At 37.9% G+C, this 22178-nt stretch overlaps 1 protein-coding gene across 1 annotated transcript in view; it reads right to left on the bottom strand.

Moving 5' to 3' along the window:
- The window catches only part of CNTNAP5 (contactin associated protein family member 5), a 286664-nt gene that overhangs the window by 94944 nt on the left and 169542 nt on the right, over positions 1-22178 (bottom strand). The window contains exon 11 of the mRNA XM_071562346.1: positions 13139-13245. Within this exon, the coding sequence (XP_071418447.1) occupies positions 13139-13245 (107 nt within the window). The remainder of the gene's footprint in view (positions 1-13138; positions 13246-22178) is intronic.

Here is a 22178-nt window from a genome sequence, read left to right as displayed (position 1 = left end):
AGCATACACTGTTTATACACAGTTGATTAGCATGTGAAAGCTTACTGCATTTGGACCTGAACCCGTGCTCAAAATCACACATGTATTTAAGTAATTCCTTGAAGTTAATATATGCTACCTTTAAAGATACAGGTATCTGCTTTATTCTGAATTAATTATAAAATAATCAAATGGAGATGAAATTGCTAAAGTGCCACAGCCAGCTACGTAGTGTAACATATATGCATCCATATAATGGTATTTCAAAGACATATGTACATACAAACATGTATACAGGATTTACCACCAAGGCATGCACTTAAGTCTCATCAACACAAATGACAGATTTCTTTGCCAGTCCTCACCTTCCCTGCAAAATAATGTTATTAGGAAGCATTAAAGCCCTACCACAGTCTACTACCCAAATAAAATCAAGCCATTTTCCCCCGGCAGAAAAGCTCAAGCTCACATATGATCTCCATTCTACATGATGTTTTTATGCCTTAGACCTAACACAACCAACTTTTTCTCTCTGATTATCAATATTCTTCTCTTGGAGTATCACTGCCCATGAAAATCCAAGTGGTTAATCAAACAAGCCCAGCAGGTTACCAAGGGAAAGAATAGAAGGAAAAAAAATTCCAGAGGTCAGTACAACCCTTGTATTTGAGGCATGTTTTTGAGCAACAGGTAACTGTCACTTTAGCAAAGAGAAAACTCCCACAGTGGCAGTCCAAAGGTATCAGAAAGTCACATGTACCTTGAACAACAATAATCTTAAATCTAATTTCAGAAGACTTGACTTTTTTTTTCCCACCTCCTTAAACACTTACCTGATTATACTGACAAAATTATTCTCCCTAACAGCTTATGATTGCTGTGTCAGTGTTGCTGGAGCTTGTGGAAGGTTGCAGAGTGAATGCATGGCCAGCACTTCCTCACTGCTTTTGAAATACAGTCCCAGCCTCCCAGGAATAATTCCTCCCTCCCACTCCTGTGCACACATGCACTCACATCTTTCCTTTCCCCTTGTTCCTCAAAAGGAGGACTTTAAATGATGACCCCTGAAGTAGCCTTGCCTGACTATTACTCTGAAGAATCTAGTAAGATAGTTCATCACTCAGATTTTGGACATTTCTTCACTTCCGCCAACAAAATAGGACCACGGTTTTAGGGGCTCCAGTCCCGACTGGCTATAAATTAAGAGTCTCACGAGTTGATCATTTGTACCATGCACAGAAATATGCTTTTCCATTGTAAATTCCTCTCCTGATCAGACATCTTTAGCAGACAGACTATCACTGGGTTAAGAAGGTATTCAGCACCTGGTGAGGCAGTGCTGTAATCATCAGCCATCCTATAATAAATAGAATTAAGAAAATGTCATCCTTAGAGCCCTTAGCCTGATGTAGAAAGCACTGCAGGAGTCCAGAATATCTCAAAATTCCCTCTCTGATAGCTGCCCAAGAGTACATATTAAATGCATATCAAATAAAGTCCCCAAACCAGAACCTATTCTTCCACTATTCACAACCTGAGGGCCTAACAGAGCATCCTTCAGTTGCCAAAATGCTGACAAAAGCAGTGGGGATATGGAGGTCAGGAGAGAAACTGTAACAGGCAATTAAGTAAGCAACCAAGGAATCATGGTTTGATCAATTTGAAAAGTTCTTAAACTGCAGTTCATTTAGTAAATTTGCTGTCATCATCACTACAGGACACTTTATCTAGTCTCATTAGGGAATATGCCAATTGCTTCCTCTGAATTGTTTGCTAAGTATTTTTGAAGACAAAGGATGGTATGAGGGGTAGAGACATGGAACAAATATATTGTCAGTGAACTGGCACAGCAAAACTCATTCTTCATCACAAACCTTTTCTTTCTAAGTGTTCTTCTTCTTGACTGTCATTTTGTCTGGAGCCCAGAACTACTTTTTTCAAATTAGCAAGGAAAGATGTGAAGATTCAGCCATTAATAATGTGGGAAAATTCAAAGAGAGATGATCTACTCACCTTAAGACAGCCCCTCTGTCATTGCAACTTTGGAAAATAAGGCTATATGGAGCTACAAGTCAAGCTGGGGGTGATCAGTGAGTATAAATCTAAAAGGATGCACAACTTCCGTGGAACTACAGTTATGTCTTCCAGAAGGTAATTCATCTTGCTATGTTTTCCTTTCAGTTATGTAAGAAATCCAGCGCTACATACTCAGAAGTAGTAAAAGTGGGCTCTAGCACTTAAAAACATATTTTATCATGACTTAGAGAAAAGCAGTTTTGGTGGACAGTTTATTTCATAACTGCACACTAAAAGTTTCACATGCCTGTATCTTAAGCAGTTGGTACTATGTATTTCTAGAAGTGGACTAGCCATTGATTTTAGTTCTCTTTTTTGGTATTTTTTGCTGTATAATGTATCAAGGAGAAAATTATGTTTGTTTTCCAGTCACTGGCAGATTCCCCCACAGACATTTTGAGTACACCATCCATTCCAAGCTCTGCTCAACTGCACTGTGGGCTGAGACAATTGCCTGCTTCAGAATAAAGTTATGTAATTCCATTTGCTGAAAAAGCCCTATTACACCAGTGACAGCAACTTGAAGCTGTCTTTATGAGTCCATGAAAGACACTATCTCTTTGCAGTCATTCTTCTCTTTATGCAATCAGAAATATCATATGAAAGTAAAATCCAGAAATATCATATGAAAGTAAAATCCAGACGAACACTCAGCTGTGACTGTTAAGATCCCAGAACCTTAACAGTGAAAATTGCCCTCATTTTTATGTTCTGTTTTGTGTCAGACTTCTCCGATGTAGAAGGGAGTTGTGGTTGTTTTGGCAACAGTAGGGAAACCATTATTGTAGTTGTCCATTAAAGAGTCACCAACAATTTTGCATACAATAAGGCCTCACTTTCAAAAAGCAAGCACCAAATGTAATGATGGAACTGTTGACAAATGCCCACATTTTAATGGAAAACAACATTTGCAGTAATTACACCTTTTTAATAAAGGAGAGATATTCATCAGTTCATTCAGACTAGAGCCCATCATCAATTCCAAGCATTGTTTTTAAATTAAAACAACTCCAAAGAAGTACAAAGAAAGAACAGTGATTTTATTCCTTTCTGTGAAGTATTTTAATAGTGTTTATACTTTCACTCCTTCAAATTTGTTTTCACATTTTTAAATGTTTACCAAAATGGGAGTGAAATAACAAACATTCTCAATAGGATGCTCATGTAAAGCTTGTTTCCTCATGAAAATACTTTTTAAAAACATAATTTCAAAAATGAAACATCTCAGTTGTCTATTGTCTCACCAAAGAAAGATCAGCTCTCCTTCTCTAACCTTCCCACACTTATTTTTTGGCAAATTTTGAACACCAGACATTGAAGATAAAATGCTAGTTCCCAGCAACATTTGTTTCACTGACCCAGAAACTGCAAATCACAGTTTTATGACTTTCAGCCCCTGCTGTGTTTCCTCAGGCCCTTTTGGGAATGAACTTTGCTGACACACAGCATAGCCCTGCTGTTCCCACAGGCAGGCAGGGTGAAACTCTGCTTCACAGAGCTGCATTGTGCTGGTGCTCAAAGGAAAGCCATGTCAGCAGCCCACAGGAACCCACAGTACACGCTGCAAGTAGAGCTTGGGCCTCACAGGAAGGTATGGCCAGTAACAGCATAGGGTAAAGTACAGCACAAGGCAGAATCCAAGTGTAAAAGGTGTCACAGGGCTATTGCTGGTAACTGGCTACTCTGGGAAGATGAAACAAGAAACAGCTTGACTCCATGAACCCAGATTTAGTAAGGGAAACTGGACATCAGAAGTGTCTGTTTTACTTGGTCACAAAAGATGCCTTTTATTGCTTCTTCTTCCCAGAATCACTTATAACATTGGACCCTATGCTGACATTTTTGCTCTGTAAGGATTTTTTTAAAAGGCTACTGCTGTGTTTCACAAAGAAATTTAAAACCCTCACAGAGCTAGCTGCTGAAACCAATGCAGCCTGAGAGCCCCATTCTTCACAGTAAGAGCTGCTTCTCTAAGTACTACCTGTGCTCTTGCCTACCTGTGAGGGACAAGCTATGCTGATGGTGTTCAGGCATGCACAATACTGACAGTTCAAGATAGGTCTCTCCCAGACCCTTATAATCTTCTGTGAAACAAACTCAGTTTCTCCCACAGGTATCTCTTTAGCCTTAAGTACCTCAAATTGAACTAGCTTTTCAGATCAACAGCTCATCACATCAGAGCATTTATTCTGGACACTGCTTTACTCACTGATCATAATGGAAATATTTGCCTTCAGCTCTCACTTTTCCTCTTTCCAGGTGCTTAGGAAATCATTTGACAAACTTTGATCAGCATTTATAAAATAAATACTTTATCCCCAGTCAGATCAACATCACCCAGTTCTACCTATTGTCTTATATCTTCTGGGATAGAAACATACATAAGCTGAAAAATCAAAACTGTGGATCTGAAACATACACATCCCATGTTTTTTTCAAGCCACACACTACCTCCCTACAAAAGTATCCAAAGCAAAACTATAAATACTTACTTTGATTGATCAAGGTTCAGGCTACAGATGCATATTTCAGACTTCAGTGTCAGAAAGAATTTAATATCATTATAATAATCTTTGTTGACCTTTTGTGTAAAAAACCCCTGTAGAATTTCATTTTTAATTCCTGCAGAAAGACCCTTCTGTCTAGTCAGCCAAAGCACATGCAGGAATTCTGCACCTTGCATTCAGATCTGACAGAGATGGGGAAGCTCTCAGCTTGGCTCTGCAATTGAAACTTCAGCCTTGATTCAATACACTTCAAGAGCCTGAAAAGTTTTAAGTATGAGCAATTTCATCACTGTTCAGCTCTCTGAAGTATCTGTTAAGTAAAGTAACCTGTTAATCCAACTGTTTAATTGCAGTCCTTACACCAGAGATTTTATCCCTGCCATAGCACAATCTTTCACAGCACATGGCTGAGCACATTGCAAGGTCAAACTTCAGTTCTTTCCAGTAAAACATTTTTTGTCCAGTTTTTCTCAGACTGCCTGTCACTATATTGACATTTGGCTTCCAGTTTACTTTTACCCTGTTTAGTTCACCTGCAGTCTTTATGGCAGCCTTCACTAAGGTTTCCTGCTCCATTGTGAAGCTGTCCAGCAGACAACCCTGTAGCTGGTCTCGGTTTTCCCAAATACCTAATTGTGTTTCCTTTCCCCCATGTTCCTAACTTATAAAACTTCTCCTCTCCCCCTCAGACCACTTTAGTTTCAGTTTTCACCTCCAGTTCTACTTCAGCTAAAAAAAAGACCATGCATTGTACAAACACTTGAACTACTGTAAATACTCCTGAAGGAACAAGATATTTAAACTCCCCTCCCTTCAGTGCATGAATGAACTTGTTATTCACCCAGTAAGTTGCATCTCTTACCAGTATCCAAAACACTGCTTGCTGTTGGACTCAATGTGCAGGTAACAGTGACACCCAGACTTCCGTTTTGCTACTAGAAGACCAGGCAAGGTAAACCTCTCTTCACTGCACCCTGGTGCAGTGGTGCAGAGGTAAGTTCTAAATGAAAAGGAATTTGTTTGTTTGTTTTTCCTCAGAGGATTCTGTTCTTTTCAAATTTAATGGGCACCAAGACAACTTCCCTCAAAAAATAAACCTTAAAATTCTCAATGTTTCTTTCATACTGTACTTCCAATTACTTTGGAAATTGATTTTATTGCATGAAATGTGAGCTAGAGATTAAAAATTTGAGCTGTACCAGTTATGATTTACAAAATGAATCCTATAGTGTTACTGTTTCAAGATTGGATTCACATAATCTAATAAAAGTAGCTGATAATTTTTAATTTATCAGAGGGAGAGAACATTTTATGGTAATATAATATAGAAAATATATTTAAGAGACCTAAAGAACTTTAATTCCTGATTTCATTGGGAGGGGCCGATGTTGTCCACTTCCCAGCTAAAATATAGAAGTGGAATCTATGTCACTTATACCATCTCTAAGAGTTGTACAGTTATGAAAATATCTAGACAGAATACTTGCTTTCAGATCACTTGAGACATGCAATTGTTCTTTAATTCTCTGCATCTTAGACACAAAGAGCAATAATAATGCTTATCATAATAATTTTATTATATTCACAGGTGAAAACTTATGTCTAGTTTAGACTGGAAAGGCAAGTAAGATCTGTGGATTCAGATGCGATCTTCAACCAGCCCTAGACTGACCTTGGATAAATAGATATGCACAAATGCTGACCAGACTAAATCAAGAATTCCCAACAAAATAGTCAGAGCTCCTGGATGCAGACTGGAGATGACTATTTCACTCTCTGCTTGTGTACCTCAGGCCTGACAGATTTGCTATAACAGACTCACAGTAATGAGTGTTCAACCGAGGATTTTTCTAAATAACAATGCAATATGCAATAGGAGGTTTCTTCTTATTCCAACAACAGAGGTATTCGTACAGGCAATGAACTATGGGAATGATCATCATTCTCACCCTTATAATACAATTGTCTTGTAAATGCCAGAAAATGAAATCTGTACTCTTGGAAACTGGATTCTGACAGCTCTGCTCTTGACAGACTAATGCAGTTTCTGCTGTGATGTGCCTGGATGACTGATGGCTTATTTTTTTCTTTTTAAAATATGTATTTACTCATCTGATAAAGAATATGTTATTTCCATAGATAGAGTTAAAATTACTTCTACCACAGTGCCACCTAAATGGATGTTAGGGAGTGATACTCTCATACCGCGGGGGATCAGCCAATTTCCTACCATCCAAGGCTCCCCCTGGCCAAGCTAGAAAAGATCATGTCAAGCTGTCCTGCCCTGTCACTTCCCTGCTGAGGTTTGGAGGCGGCTGTGTCGGTCACGTACCCCAGTGGCCCCTACCTGGCGCTGGTGCAGGGTGACCTGCAAGTCCTGCTGCTGCAAGAAACCCCTCAGGGAGACCTATTCCATTTTAAGAGCAGTGTTGGAGGGAAACAAGCAATTAAATACTTGAAGGATGCTGTGCAGAGCACGGTATTTCAGTCTTGCTCTTCAAAGTACTGGTATCCCTGTGGTCACTGTCACACCTAAAGAAGACAGGCTTCAAGGCTTCAAAAAGGACTGAGTTCGTCCTCCGCATACTGTGTTCTGCAGTAAAGCCCTGAAGTGGAATATTCTCTGTGTTATTTATAAGGAAATGTCAGGCAAAGGGAAAAACTTTTTTTAAATGAACACCACTGAGACATGCAGATTCACAATTTACAGATACACATACTAAAAGGGAAGTATTAATAACACAGTAATTTATTACAAAATAAATAATGAAAATTCATATTCCAAAAGCATGGTGTGAACAAAAATATGCAGGAACACCAAGTACTGTACAGAAGGTTTGATATGATTATTAAATGTGTTTTCTTTAGTCAAAGAACACCAATGTGTTTAAACACACATGGAAAAAAAAAAGGGTTCCAAGAATCCCAGACAGAACAACTGGTTACTCAGGAAATTCAAATTACATGACCAAACTCACTGTTGGACATCTTTCAAGCCAAAAAATGTCTGAATCTCATTCGCCCAGACAGCAAAATGTGTACGTATGTCCCTACCTTGGAACACATGAGAATTACCAAAACCACGGCTGGCATTTTAAGATGCAGCTCAGTACTGCTAACAATCTGGCTGAAGCTATATTAAGCTTTTCAGATCAAAAATTATATATTCAGTAAGCATATTAATATTAAAGAATACATTTTCAAAGCCTGAAGTTATGTTAAGTTTATGCCATATCAATGACTATATGACATTTCCATTATTGGATGAATCTTTCCTCCAGCAATTACCTAGGCCAATAAGGCACATGCCTGTATGTGCAAGATAGATCACACACCAAAGCAAATATCCAGAATTAAATTACATTCTTAATTATCACCTTCCAAAGCTTTGGGACATGTTGACATCCCCAGAACATGAAGAATAAAACCATTATTTTTTAGTTCCCACCGTTTTTTATATCAATGCTCAGCACGCTTTGGAATTAAAAAATTCACCCAAGACTAAAAACCACCTGAAAACTACCACAAATGAAAATAATAGAAATATAGACTAGGAAGATGAGGCTTTTTAACGGACTAACATAACTCACAAAGGACAAGATTACTAATCATTATCTTGCAATAAAGTTATAACAATCTGTATCTCAGGGCTGTTCTATACTGATCTACTGCTCTTACTATCATATGATAATTATGAGAATTAATGGTATGAGGAAGATGACTCTGCAGCTTTTAAAATATTCCCTTAAACTAATATATATATTAATTATATATATTAATTATATATATAATTATGTATATATATTATACCTATAAATATACATATAAGTATATAAGTGAATTATATATATAATTCACTTCTCAATTTCCCTCTCTATATATATTGTAATTCTGACCTACCTTCAGTTGCCCTGTCTGTCCAAGCTAAGAAGCCTCCCTCTACAGATGACAGACACTGGCCCATTTCAGAGGTGGTCCATAAATTTACCATGAACACCCTATCTCACAGTGAGATTCGTTAAGTAGTTCACACTCTACATATATAGAGAGCACAGACCACTATCTTAGATTGGATGCCACAGTATCAGACAGCAAAAGCTGGATGAGCTGAATCCCACTCATGCTTTTTTTTTCCCAAGCTATGCACTAACAGTGTTCTTATCTAAAGGGGGAAAGCAGAAAACAATTATCTATTTTGCTGTGGTTCACACAGGTGATTACATAAGGGATCATCTCCTATCTTTCTGGATCATATCAGACTACTCCAATACGTGATGGATCAGCAGGCTACCTACACACTGTAGAAATGGGAAAAGCATCTGTCTCTTAAAAAGGCTTCAGCTGAGCTTATCTTCCAACCTATTTAAATGCAAGCTGTGTGAAACACATTTAAAAGATAAAGCAAAAAGCAAACCCATGCATTTTACAGATTGAAATATGATTGTATCCTCAAAGCACTGTCTCAGCTACAGATAAGCTCAAGTAGCAATAAGCCAAGAGTAGTTTCTAAGGAAAGAACCCATACCATTTCAGTAGATGATATAGATCACACACCTTTTAATATACCTGCAAATTGGATCTTTCCCAACACAGGCAGAGAAACTAAGGCATAACAAAATTCATACACAATCAAATGTAAAAAGCCACCTACAGCTGGCTTTATATCTTATAGGGTTATTCCATGACTCCTAGTTTCCCCAAACTGTGAGCAGTGAAATGGACATCTGGAGACAGTCAGCACAAGGACATCAAATTGTATGTCCACATGCATTTGTGACAGCAAGGCACTAGCACATGCTTTAGGGTTTCAGAGCTACAGAGAGTACTGAGATGGAAACAGAAGTACCTATCAGTGCTGTGACTAGCCTGGAAGATGTGAATTGCACTGGAAAGATGTAATGAGGAGAGGTAAATCCAAAATGGAAAAAACCCAAAAAACAAACAAACTGAAAAACCAAAAGTCAAACCAAACAACAACAACAAAAGACTTGAAAGGTTTTGATAATACTCCGTGTAGCAGTTAGTGAAGGAGGATTAACTGTTACTAAGCAAAGAAATGTCCTTATGCATCAGACAATAAGATTTGCAAGAAAGAAACTACCTGTTTAGAAAATATTAAGACTCTTACATATTAGTGAAACCCGGAAAACATTCTGTGGGTTTTAGCATCATTTTACCTGTATTTACAGCTAAGTACAAAGAGGAAGAGAACAGAAGCAGGACCAGATGAAACTTCAGAGTGAAGCCTGTCTGCTACACAATAGCTACTTAATGGGACAGGACCACACCGTTTTCAGTGATGGACCCTCATCTGGATCAGGCAGATTGTCAAATGTACTGTGACAATTTAGGAGCTTTCAACATCAGAAGAGATTTTGAGTTAACAGGAAAATACTTGAGGTTGGTAGACAACTAGCTGCCTCTAGTAAGAGTATATAAAGGCCATGTCTAGAGCCAGCTAGTTCTATACATGTATCTTCAGATGCACACTTTTGCTTCATCCACACATCTTGAATTTCAACTACCCACTTTCAGTCATGCCAGACACAATCTTGTCCCACATATCTGACATGGTCTTGCAAACATTGTCCCAGCTGTGTCTTCTATCAAGTTACTGTTATGTTCTGACACTGTCTAATTCCCCTCTGTTGCATCAAATGCAAACTATTTATCTTTGCTTTTCATGGCACATTTCAACTTATCTACCTGTCATTACTCTGACATTTGTCTTCTCAAAAATGTCAAAATCCCCTGGCCATAGCCTTATATTTTTCAAACAAGCACATTATTGCTTTCTCTCATGTCACTCTGTGTCTGCAAACATTCAATTTCTTCTTCTTTTTAATCTCTACCTCATGACTATTTGGCTACAAGAAAGCCTAGAAATTATTATGCACTTGGCAGACTGAAACAGCCATCTATGATGCTGATGAAGCCTTATGGCACTCCTGTCACCTGCACCAGCATGGTTTTTGCCCTCAGAAACTTAACTGCAAACTCTCTGAAGAAAGGATAGTATGAATTGTTAGCTATTCTTCACAGCAGGACCCAGTGTGGTCCAGGAATATTTGGAAGATAAAAGTAAAACTGCTTATGTATCAACCCTAAAATGCATTTCAACACTTCACATATGATGACAGTAAGTTAGGGACAATTTGTCTTCAGATCTCAGTTCTTAAAATGGACAAGCCTCCCAATCTGAGGTGGTAAGACATAAACCAATTCATTCTGCCTTGCAGATGCATGCCTTGCATTCTTCCCAGAAGCATCGCAAAGAATGGGTCTTTTCACAGTTTTCAACCAGTGGCACCTCACCTCTTACCACACTAAAATCAGGCAAAACTCACAGTAATGCAACTCACACAAGAAATTGAGCCAACAATTAAAGAATTCATATTGTTTCACTTGCAGCAGATTGCCAGCTAAATCTTTCCCTTGTTGCTCCATTGATTTGGGTCTAAAGGGCAGATTGATGCAAGAAAAAGCCTCTCCAAAGTAGTGTTAGTTCAATTTCAGGCCCGTCAGCGTCAGTTTCAAGTAAAAATTAAAATCTTTTGAGATTATGCTTCAAAACTTACAAAATTAGATGTATTACTTTGATAGAACTACATCTGATTACACAGTTGGAGTTTCCTATACATTGAGGATATTCTGGAGTTTTCCTGTGATCAAATCTGTGCCTTTCATTCACCTGCTAACAGATACTCCAGTATGTCAACCAGTATCAGCCGAAAGTGATAACGTCTCTTGTTCTGCAGGTTCCTTATCAACAGTCTGCATTTGCCCACAAGCTTTGAATTGGTTTCATTGCATATTTCAAGCACATGAATGCATTTCTCCAGACTGATGTTGCTGTTTATCAGTGTTGCTTGGCTTACAGGGCACCTAGTTCCACAATCTACCTGGAATCAAATTAGCTGTTGATAATAAAGTTGTAAATAAGCTGATCAGGAGAATCACATCATCACACGTGTGCCCAGCTTGATCTAGTGAAAAGTCTGAACACATGACCTTCCTAAGAAACTTTTCATAGCTTCTACAGCAGTGAACCTTAGATAACCGCAGCTACGTATGTGCCTTTGAGAATGCAGACATGAGCTGACAGAAGCAGGAGACTTCACCAGCTCCACGGAAATGCCTATGGGGCAAACTGGTCATGAACCAGTTCTCTGTGGTAATGAGATGCTTTTCTTCGGAGAGAAGCCACACTGAGTTGGCACAGACTGAGTGAGCCTCAGGCCCTGAGCTAATAGGACAGCACAGATGTAGCCTAGAGTAAAGTGTCCGTAATCACCTTTGATGGTCAGTAGTTCTCACCAACTGATTTGGCCATCTAGTTTTGTACCAGACATCAGCTGGTGTAAATACTCTGCCGTGGCCTCAGTCACTGCATGTACTCTGGGGGCTGGGTTCAAAGGCTTGACAAGGGGTGATAACCATTGGAACAACAAAAGCAATGGGCAAAAAGTAAGCCCTCTTTTTAAAACTATAAACTCAGTATTTTTCTTCCCATCCTTCATCTGGCTTCTACACCAAGCCTCTGCCTACCTTTGTGTTTACAAAAGAGAGTTCAGGTGAAAAATCCATGAACAGACCTCTCAACAGCCTCTCCTGTCAGCTACAGACCCCACAAATGATTTCACCATTAACTAGCAAACCATTAAAGTCTCCAAAATTATAGTAAGATTGCCAATATTCTCAGCTTCAAACCACTAAGTACCCTTCCTTCTCTTCTGCTTTTTAGCTTAACAGGGGAAAAAATAATGCATCTCACCAATCTCAACCTATTTGTGGTCCAAGTGCTCATCAAACACCCAGAGTGTTATAGTTGTATTCCTGGAATTGTTATGCTTACTCACTGCATTTTTCTCTATTTCTAATGTTAGAACTGGAAGCTTACCCTCATTTTCTGTTTTGCCTTGCAGTTTGCTGTATAAAGAGGCTTTATTTTGGCTTTTCTTTTCTCTGAATTTTTTATTAGAATTCACAGCACGTTGTGCCTCTAGTGTTTGAAAGGGGTTTTTTTAACCTTTAAAACACCTTAATATTCCTTTTGCTGTGGATTTCAGTAGCTGAACGTTTCATGTACTGTAAGTTCCAGATACTGTATTCTTACTAATAGCAGCAGCCCCAAAAAACTCATTAACTGTTGAAAACTGGGCTCTTGCAACATGAACTTTCAGAAACCTAAAAACAACGACCAGCATGGCAAAATTGACGTAAAGCCCCAAACACAGATTAAAATCAGCCAGCTCAGCTCTGCTAAATTTAACTACATGTCTTATGACCAATGTGTCTATGAAGTGTATGTAATATGAATGACTTTATGACTCTCCAAATCAATGTTCAGTGTAAGGAAAACAAAGTGGAAAATTAGTTAAAATAATCTGGTTTTGTCAAAATCACGCATATTTGCAAATGTATTTCTGTGTGTTCCCAGTCCAATTTTAGACCCATTTGAACCAAGTCAGGACATGCTAAATCCTGTGATATGATATGCCCTCTCACACAAAGCTCAATGCTAGTTTCTGATATACAAGCTGCAGCAGAAACACAGTATGTGTGGGTTTACTTACAGTTGTGACAGGTCGCTCCTGTGTAGCCTGTATCATTGCAATCGCAGTAGAAGGTAGTCCAGGACTGAGAGCATTTTCCTCCATGTTCACAGTAGTTGGGTAAACATCTAATTGAGACAGTTTAAAAAATGTAATTAATAATACATATTTCTGTAAAAATAATGCGCAGGAAAAAAGTTATAAATCTGGTTCAACTCCTCAATCAGGCAAAAGTTTCCTAGGGCTGATTCAGGGTATAGCACCTGAAATAATTGCTTATTCCTCTGATATTTGATTTGCTTCGAATACAAGCACTGAATGAAACAACATTTAAGCTATCCAGGAGGTAGGTAAAGATCACTCTCAATAAAAATAGCCCACTTGGTAGCAATTAAAGTGTCGCAAACTTTCTGAGCACAGTGCAAGACAAGTAACAGGCAAAAAAGCTATTGAAATCTTGTTTCAAAGGAGAACTCCCTGTTCTCTGATTAAACAGGCACTGCTGTTATCAAAATTAGGCTGAGTTACATTTGTGGTAACACAAACAGCATGCAAATCTCTGAAGTGAGAGGAAAAATATGGTTCAATTATGAGTTCTGTACTTTCTCTTCCTCATTTTAGTTGGTGTGCCTCTGAAGTATTTTTGTGAAACAAATTATTAAAAGAAGAAAGAGGTACAACAGCATGCAGCTCAGGAAGTGAACAGAAACAAAAGCTGTGGGAGATAAATTCAATCTCCAGGACACGAAGTGAATGCTGATGTAAACTCCCCTGGTACAAATGCATGCAGTGCAATGGAGATACACCAGCCTAAATAGAAACAGATTATTCTATTGTTCACTGTTTCATTGTTTTTTTTTTCTTCCTAGAGTATATTAATCTCTTTTACACAGTATTTCTGACTTTTGAAAAATAAGTAACTTGTTTATACTGCTGATTCAATTGTGATGGGTGGGTGGAGGGGAAACAAGCAATCAATTTAACTCTTCCTCTAAGGAACTACATTAAGGTTTGCTTCGTTGTAATTTGAGGTTTAAATCCCTTTCTATGCCCACATCTTTCCATGGTGTTAGTGCTGAAGTCACTGATGCTACCCAGATTTTCACTAGCTGAAGGCATGACTTTACTGTGGTTCATCTCATCCTTAGGAATTTTTTTTGCATTTAAGTATACATTTTGCCTTTAACTATGGCTTTTAGTCTGTTTCTTCTAGGCTGCTTACAATTAAAACCCAATTCATGCATGCAAGCAGAAAACTTGTATGTCCTTAACAGTCATCCATCTTCACCAGCCTTCTGAGCCTCATCAGCCAAGTTTTCATCAACCTACCTGAGTCCAAGGCTGTTTAGAGCTGTCAAGCACTGACAACCCAAAGTGTGCAGAGGCCTATCAGACTAACCTCTGATCCTCAGTATGCTCCATGCTTGTTCACACAAACATACAGATATTCGTCTCTATCAGTATGAGTCTGGGATTCATTGGAGAACCTAGCTTTACTTGATCATTATTTATACCATCCTACATAAAATTATAAAGATCATATAAAAATATTATCATGAAAGATTAATTATTTTTAGTAATGCTTACTTATGCAGTAATTATTTATTATTCAACTAGAGAAATAGAACAAAGTATGCTAATTATAACTATTCGTAACATTTTCTGAAACAATTATATTAGTCTTATAAAAATAATTGTCATGGGTTCTATTAATTATTGGGCACCAATAAAAAATGAGGAAAGACTATGACAATTACATGCCTGGTTTTCCAGCTCACAAGAGAGCTTTTCCAGTGCTGTGGGAGAACAGCTTTTTTCTAAAACAAGAAAAAAAGGGGAGGACCAAAACCACTAGGTTTGCCCCACCATTGCAAGTCAGCAATTCTGAGAAGAAATCAGATTTTGTCTTTTAATAGTAGGCTGAGCAATCATGTAACAGCCAAACAGCCTGCTGGTGCAGTGAGAGCCCACCCAGCCCCTCTCTGCCATCACATCTACTCCTGGTAACAGTGAAGTGAGATTTAGAAGCTTTGGGTGGATACTGAAGAAAGCACAAGCAGACTTACAGGATGGCACAGATCTGCATCCTGCAATGCTGTGCATGACCATGCCAGCTCCTCAAACCATCAGCTTCCAAGCAGCTTTGTTCCAGAGACAAAGCACAGCAACACACCACCACTATGGGGATAACATGTGAATTTTGCCTGTGAGAGGGGATTTACTCCTATTTGTGCTTTGGTTGTGCCTCCCCTTGCCCTCTGCACACTGCCTTTAACTCCAGTCGCTATTTAGGGATAAACATTCATTTATGTCACCTGTACAACATCAGTAGTTCTATTCGCATCACAGGGCTGCTGGTAACAAGAAAGGACTGATGTTAACAGAGCTCTTTGAAGAGGTAAAATGTAGAGTGCTGTGCTATCACAATTTCCATCATCAGGGTAATGGACAAATACACTTTCTCTGCCTATTTTAAGTTAGCTTTTATTAATTAACCTAATGCAGGAGAGCTAATTACTAGTAATCTGTGGTTTGCCAAAGGCCTGTATCAGAGGCTTTGCCACATGTATTCCCTTAAAACAGCTTTCTTTAAAACACTTTACAAAGTTGAAGGTCATTTCTCATTTCTACTTCTCTTCCAAATGCAGACATTTTTTTCTTCCCCCAACAATGCACCAAACTCAAGTCAAACTAACCATGTAAGCTTTTAATGATATTCATAAATTCAGATTTAAACCTTTTTATTCCTTAGTCTACTTGCTTTAATTAGCAGCAACTGCATTGATCTTGGTTTTGGTCAGATAACTAACCCTTCTAAGAGCTTATGAAAAAAATTCTTTGCAATGCTAATAATTATCATAATCCTATTCTAGTTGAGCAGTTGTGTCTTCATTAGAAGCAAAATTTATCCTAATTGTCTGAGAACTCAAAATTAAGAAATAGCAATTATTAAAATTAATCAAGGCATGGCTAAGTCACAGGTTGTTCCATCTGCGAACTGTCCTAGATCCTCATGTTGAAGGATTTAAATATATGTAATTTAAAATTTAAATTCATATTTGCATTTTAGTAGAAACAAACAATTGTAGCAAAGGAAAAAAAAATCAGTGGTATCACTGAAGGTTTCACAGACAAAAGTTTGCAGCAGACAGACCCTGACCTATTTGCAATTGAAATGAACAAACCAATCAACTCAATTTTTGCAAATATCATAAATGAAGCACTTGGAAATTTTAGGATTTTCCTAAGAAAGTTTGTGACAGACCAGGGACTCTAATGTTCCAGGTTAATTCATAGCATAAACCATGGTGAAAAATTCTTATTTTAAAAAAATAAATGAAGCAAATAAATTTTTCCCTACTTCAGCCAAGGTGGAAAGCATACATCTTAGCCATTTAAGTGAGCAATATGCAGAGCCTGCACAAAAGCCTTCACCATCCTTAGATGAAACAATCACCTTTAAAACTGTGGGTGTGCTTCCCTTGAAATCAAAGGAAAAACTGCATACACATTAGGGGTGAAAATTTGGCCTTTTGATAGGACTGATCAAGAAACAACAATGACAAAATTACTTGAGTGGGAAGGCTGAAGGAGTTCTACACATTTCATATTACACTTGACTAGAAATAAACCCAGTACATTCAATAAGCACCTCTGAGATTTTGCTATAGTCAGCCCTACACATCTTGCCAACACTACTCTTTATTCTTCCTAAATGAAAAGGAAAGGAAACCATCATAGAGAGAATGAAAAAAAGAGCACACTCCCGTCAATATTAAGACTGGCAATGTGTATAATTTTTAAACAAGCACTAAATCCCTAAAACTCAACAATGCTGTAACAATACATGATATTTTAGATATTTTTCTATCAAGAAGGCATTTTCCTAAATATTATCTCAAATTAATTTTTATTTCAGCATGTTTTCCCATTTAAGTCCAGCAGCTATTTAATGCATAATTAACAAAATACAACATTAAAACAGATAACTTCATATAGCAGGCATGCATTTATGATGAAACTCCTGATGTTGCTGTAACAGACTATATTGTCCTCTGGTAAAATGGTGCCTTTCCACTAAATTCAATAGATTGAGGCCAGTTGCAAGAAAATGGATTTTGGCCCTTTTGTGCTAAGCTGTAAATCTGGAAAAATTCCTTGCCAAGGTTATTTTTGATACAAGAATTGGGTTCAAGGGGAGACCAAACATTTTGAAGAAAGATCTACCCATGTTACTACACAAACAACATATAACAACTTCAGAGGTTTACCAAGGGGAGAACTAATGAAGATTAGAGAGCATCAGAAAAAGTATTGCAGAAGCTTGTCCCACTCCTATTTTCCCTTAGAGATCCTTTTGTGGTAAAACAGTGGGCTAGATCTCCTTCACTGAGGAGATAAAAGAGATCTACCAGAACCAGAGGAGGAAGGGAGAAAGATTGTGTAAAAGCAATATTACAACAGGCTGCAAAAGAATTAACACTCTTCAGACCTTTTATTTTCCTCCGCAAACATTCCCTCATCATTCCCACTCCTTCCAAATTCTCTCTCCTTTTGCTTCTTTATAAAAATGATCAACAACTTATTAAAAAGTCTTGGGGCATATTTATTTTTTATTTTTAAATCATGTACATTTTCTTTCCTAAATTTATTATATTATGAGAACTCATAGAATACAAACAGAACAAGAATAACGTGAACAAAGACAATTCTTATTTCCAAACTGGGAATCATCACGTCTATCCCGCTGAATGGATACTAAAAAAAAATATATGAAAGAAAAGTTATTTCTGTCATCTTAATAACTAGTCACAAAGCTATGTTTTTCTTCTTTCTGAGATTTGCAAAACTTGATGACTGAACTTCTAAAATGTATTATTGTTACCCGTGGTGGCCACCTTGGTGTTCAGACTCTGAATTTGCATACCACTGTGAGACCAACATTTAGAAGATCTGAACATTGATGCCAACAGCCCTCGGGCATGTGACTGGGACAGAACTGTGGGAGGAGGTTGTGCTGGGACTGGCACAAGTGAAGGGAAAGGAGCCTATTATCTATGCTTTAGATAAAAGGCACTTTTTAAGGTTTGATTGCTTTGTTGTTAGAACACCTACATTTTTAATAGAGGTAAATGTGCTGACAGTTTGGCTTGGCATCAGCAGAAAGGATTTTATATAAATAAATTTGAAAATGAAAAAAGGGAAACAAATAAACCATCCTGTACAGACAGCTGTTCCATTTAGAATTCATCATTTTACAAAGCAAACGCAGAAAAGCCATCTGCAAGAATCAAACAAACAAGGGCAGGATATTATATCCTGCATGCATCCCCATATTTGGCCTTTGATTTACCATGGTTATTGCACATCCCATGAATTTTGACTCTAAAGGAATACAGTAGGGGTGAACCCTATTGAGCTACCCCTGAAACTCAATTCCACACTCCAGTTGGATTCCAAAAGCCATTTAAGTAGCCCTTACTGACCTTCAAATTGCCTTCTTTCTCCATAGGTGTCTCAGGACAAATTCCCTCTTCCACACTAGATGGAAGTCCCTACACTCAGGGACAACACTATCTCAAATTTCAGCAACTTTCCACATGTAGAAGTCATTGCAGTCACACGATGGAGTTCACCCTGCTCAAATCAGTTCTTTACCTACCACTTAAAGGATTTACTGAACAATACTGACCAGTCTGAAGAATCTGTCTCTCTTTTGCTCTGAAACACAGTACTTATACAGATCAGTGATGGTTCCTGGGCCAGAATCATCATTTTCTAAAAATGATCTGGCATGTATGAAACAAAGCCAGGGAAAACAAAATTAGAGAAGGGCAGGCAAAAACAATTCAGACCATTATCCAAATAATCTGAGCATTCCTTTCCATTTCCATAAAAGAAACACAATGCCTAGAAAACTGCCCCTTCCCCAGAGGTAGCATTTTCCACTGTGATAGCCTAATTTTTCAGGGACTTTGCTCTGTACAAATATATTCTTTAGAACTGCCACAGACCAAGCACATCTGACAGCACAAAGATCATACACCAGTCCAAGAGCAGGAAACTGTTCTACATGGGCTTATGACATTCACTGTGAGTCGGCCCTCAAGCTATCAGATAGAGAAGCTCTGCCATTACCTGCATTATTCAGCTAAATTTAAACATTAGAATAGATATGGGGAGATGAGGGGATGCTCTTCAGAATTGCAGGGATTTTAATTCCAATACCCAGACTTTAGATGCCTGTGGGTTTGGATTTTTTAAATCTTGGTCAGTTTTTCTGCATCCTGTCATTCTACCCTAAAACTTGGATTGTATCGAAAGGATTTCCCAGACTTGCAGTTCAAAATGAGCTACCTGCAAGGGTTTAATTCCATTAATTTAACTCCTTTATTTGGCATGTCTAATTTGTGATGTAGGTGCATTCTTTAGGGAAGGACCCAAGAGGTTCTTCAACTCTCACAGAACATCATGTATTTCTCTATTTTTAATACTATTTTTTCACTGCATAGTGATCTTTACAAGGGATTAAGTCATTAAGACACATTTTTCCCTTTTTCCTTTCCCACCATATAAAATAGTTTGGATTTAAGATATTTTTCCCCTTCCATTTTCGCATAATTATTTCCAGTGTTTTGCTTTGGGCTTGGTGCAGAGAAAGTGGAAAAAAAAGAATTTCTCTAAGGAAAATTTGATGAAAAAGGGATTTCTAACAATATCATAATTTTTGCTGGACGAGAACAAAGCAAATTGTCAGTGTTTTACAAAGTACCATGTAAAAGGAAGGGGAACTTTTTGAAAACATTTCCACATATTTTTAATTGATATATAAACTTGAAGGAGACACAAAGCTTCTGTATGCCCTGAGCTATGGGTAAACATGTTCACAGACTGCTAAAACAGTCAAGAGAGACAAAAGGTGAAGGAGAAAATAGGAACTCATGGGACTGAAGTGATCATTTTAAGGTGACACAAAAGATCAGAAGAACTATTAATTTTGACCCTCAAGATCCTTATAACTAGGCAGGACAACCTCTCCTGTATGTAGCATTTAATGGAAAAAATCTAGATCCAGGTATTCCAGCATCTCAAGGTGTGCAGTCCAAATGCTTTGTTTTTCCTGAGGATGGAGATATAATTGGGCAATATTCAAACCAACTTTGGGATTTACCCAAAATCAGAAATGTTTTAAAAAAGGACATGACACCCTCTCATGTCTTCAAATCCCAGATTTGATGACCATCCAAGCTTAAAGAGTGTGATCTAAACATATTCAACTCATTGCTATAAAATGTAAGAGGATTTCCTGCAAGGAGAAAATAATCTGGACTAAAATAATTGCCATTTTTGCAGAAAAGATATTGAAAGCAGTAAAACTATAGAGAATGACAAGAATGGATGCCAAATTGCGTGTTTGTGGTGGTTTTTTTTTTAATTATTCTTTCTGCAATGCACTGCAGGTATTTAGGTAGAGTTGAATGCAGTATTAAGTGTTTGTTTTTCCAGTCTCAGCCTGGGACTCTAACAAAGAAAATTAAAACTCACAGGACAGCATTTAAAGCAGGAATATTTTGCAGAGGATCAAAGGACATCACGTGCAGACCAATATGATCAAGTGAATGCCATCTATTCAGATCGCACACAGGTCTATTATAACCCATAACATTGTTCATGTGCCCAGTTCCTTATGCAGATTGCCTGAGTATGTTCACACAACAGAATAACACCGCTCACTGGTTACACACAAAGGTCCATGAATACAGTGTTTACATTAAACTACTTCAGCGTACTTCTTTCCCATAGCTGACCACAGGTGTCTTGCCTCAACTTCTCTCTCCACCAGCTTCAGAGAATGCAAACAGGCAGGATTGCTCACATTTCTATTCTTTGCAAGAAATTCTTCCCTACAATAATTAGCCAGGGTATTTTCCCATTTGCATAGCCAAACTAGGGGGAATGGAAGGGTCATATAAAGTTTGACTTCTGGTGCAGGGCATATGTTAAATCCTCAACAAGATTGCCGAAATCTAAAAAGTGTGCTTTCATTAGATTTATCCTAACACCCTTTACCTGTGATACTAATTAATTTCCCAAAGGCCCATTACAACATTCATGTTACAACACGTGAAGCATTGTTAAGTTCAGCACTAAAATAAAAGTAAGAAAAAGTAAAAAAAAACCCAAACAATTTCTTATAAGTAAAAATTGATAATAAAATCTAATAGAATCTACAGAGGAAATAGGCATAAAGAAGGATTGAAAAGGTCAGCTCTATTTAGCAAAGAAAAAGAACACATTCAGCTAATTTATTTAGAAAATATTATGAAGAATTTTCACAGATAAAACACAGGTAGGGATAAAAGGATAGAGACTAAGGACAGTATTTGTGTTCCACAGCTCAAGCAGTAGAATGAAGCCAACTCATGAATCAATGCTGAACACTTCTCCCTAATGAGGTACTGCTAATGCCAATCCCATCGCAGTGATTATTGAGTATAATACCACATGCTGCTCTCCACTTGTATTTGCTAAGAGAATTGGAATATGCAGATGAATCTTGATTTAATAAGGATGGTAACATCAATGTGTGCTTGTGGCTGCCCACTGATGCTACAGAGACAAAACAGTGCCAGGATTCACAAGAAAATATCCAAGGTCTGGTTTTGTGTTCCTTATGGCAGATCACTGGAACTCCCAGGATGTTCTGCAAGATGCACCATCCATCCATCTGCTGAGGTAGATTTAATGTGAATAATTTTTTTTTCCTTCTCTCCCTCCCCCGGGTCACTTCAGGGAACTGAAGTTCTCAGTGTTGTCCTTGACAAGTAATGTCAGTAGTTGCTATAGCAAGGGCAGGGTGCCAGCCAAATAAAAACAGGACAACCCAGTCAAAGCTTCATCAGTGCAAAATCATCATAAGCTGCAGCAAAAGATTAAATTACCTCAGCAGTTGTAGATGGGGAGAGCAACACATGCATTTATCTATCCATTCATGCAAATCTCAGCCTAAGGAAAAGCAGGCTCTGACTACTCTCATAGTTCGTTTATGAATAATGACAGT

The sequence above is a fragment of the Pithys albifrons genome, chromosome 8 (assembly GCF_047495875.1).
Source record: "Pithys albifrons albifrons isolate INPA30051 chromosome 8, PitAlb_v1, whole genome shotgun sequence".
Classification (NCBI taxonomy): domain Eukaryota; kingdom Metazoa; phylum Chordata; class Aves; order Passeriformes; family Thamnophilidae; genus Pithys; species Pithys albifrons.
This window is presented reverse-complemented; position numbering and strand designations above follow the sequence as displayed.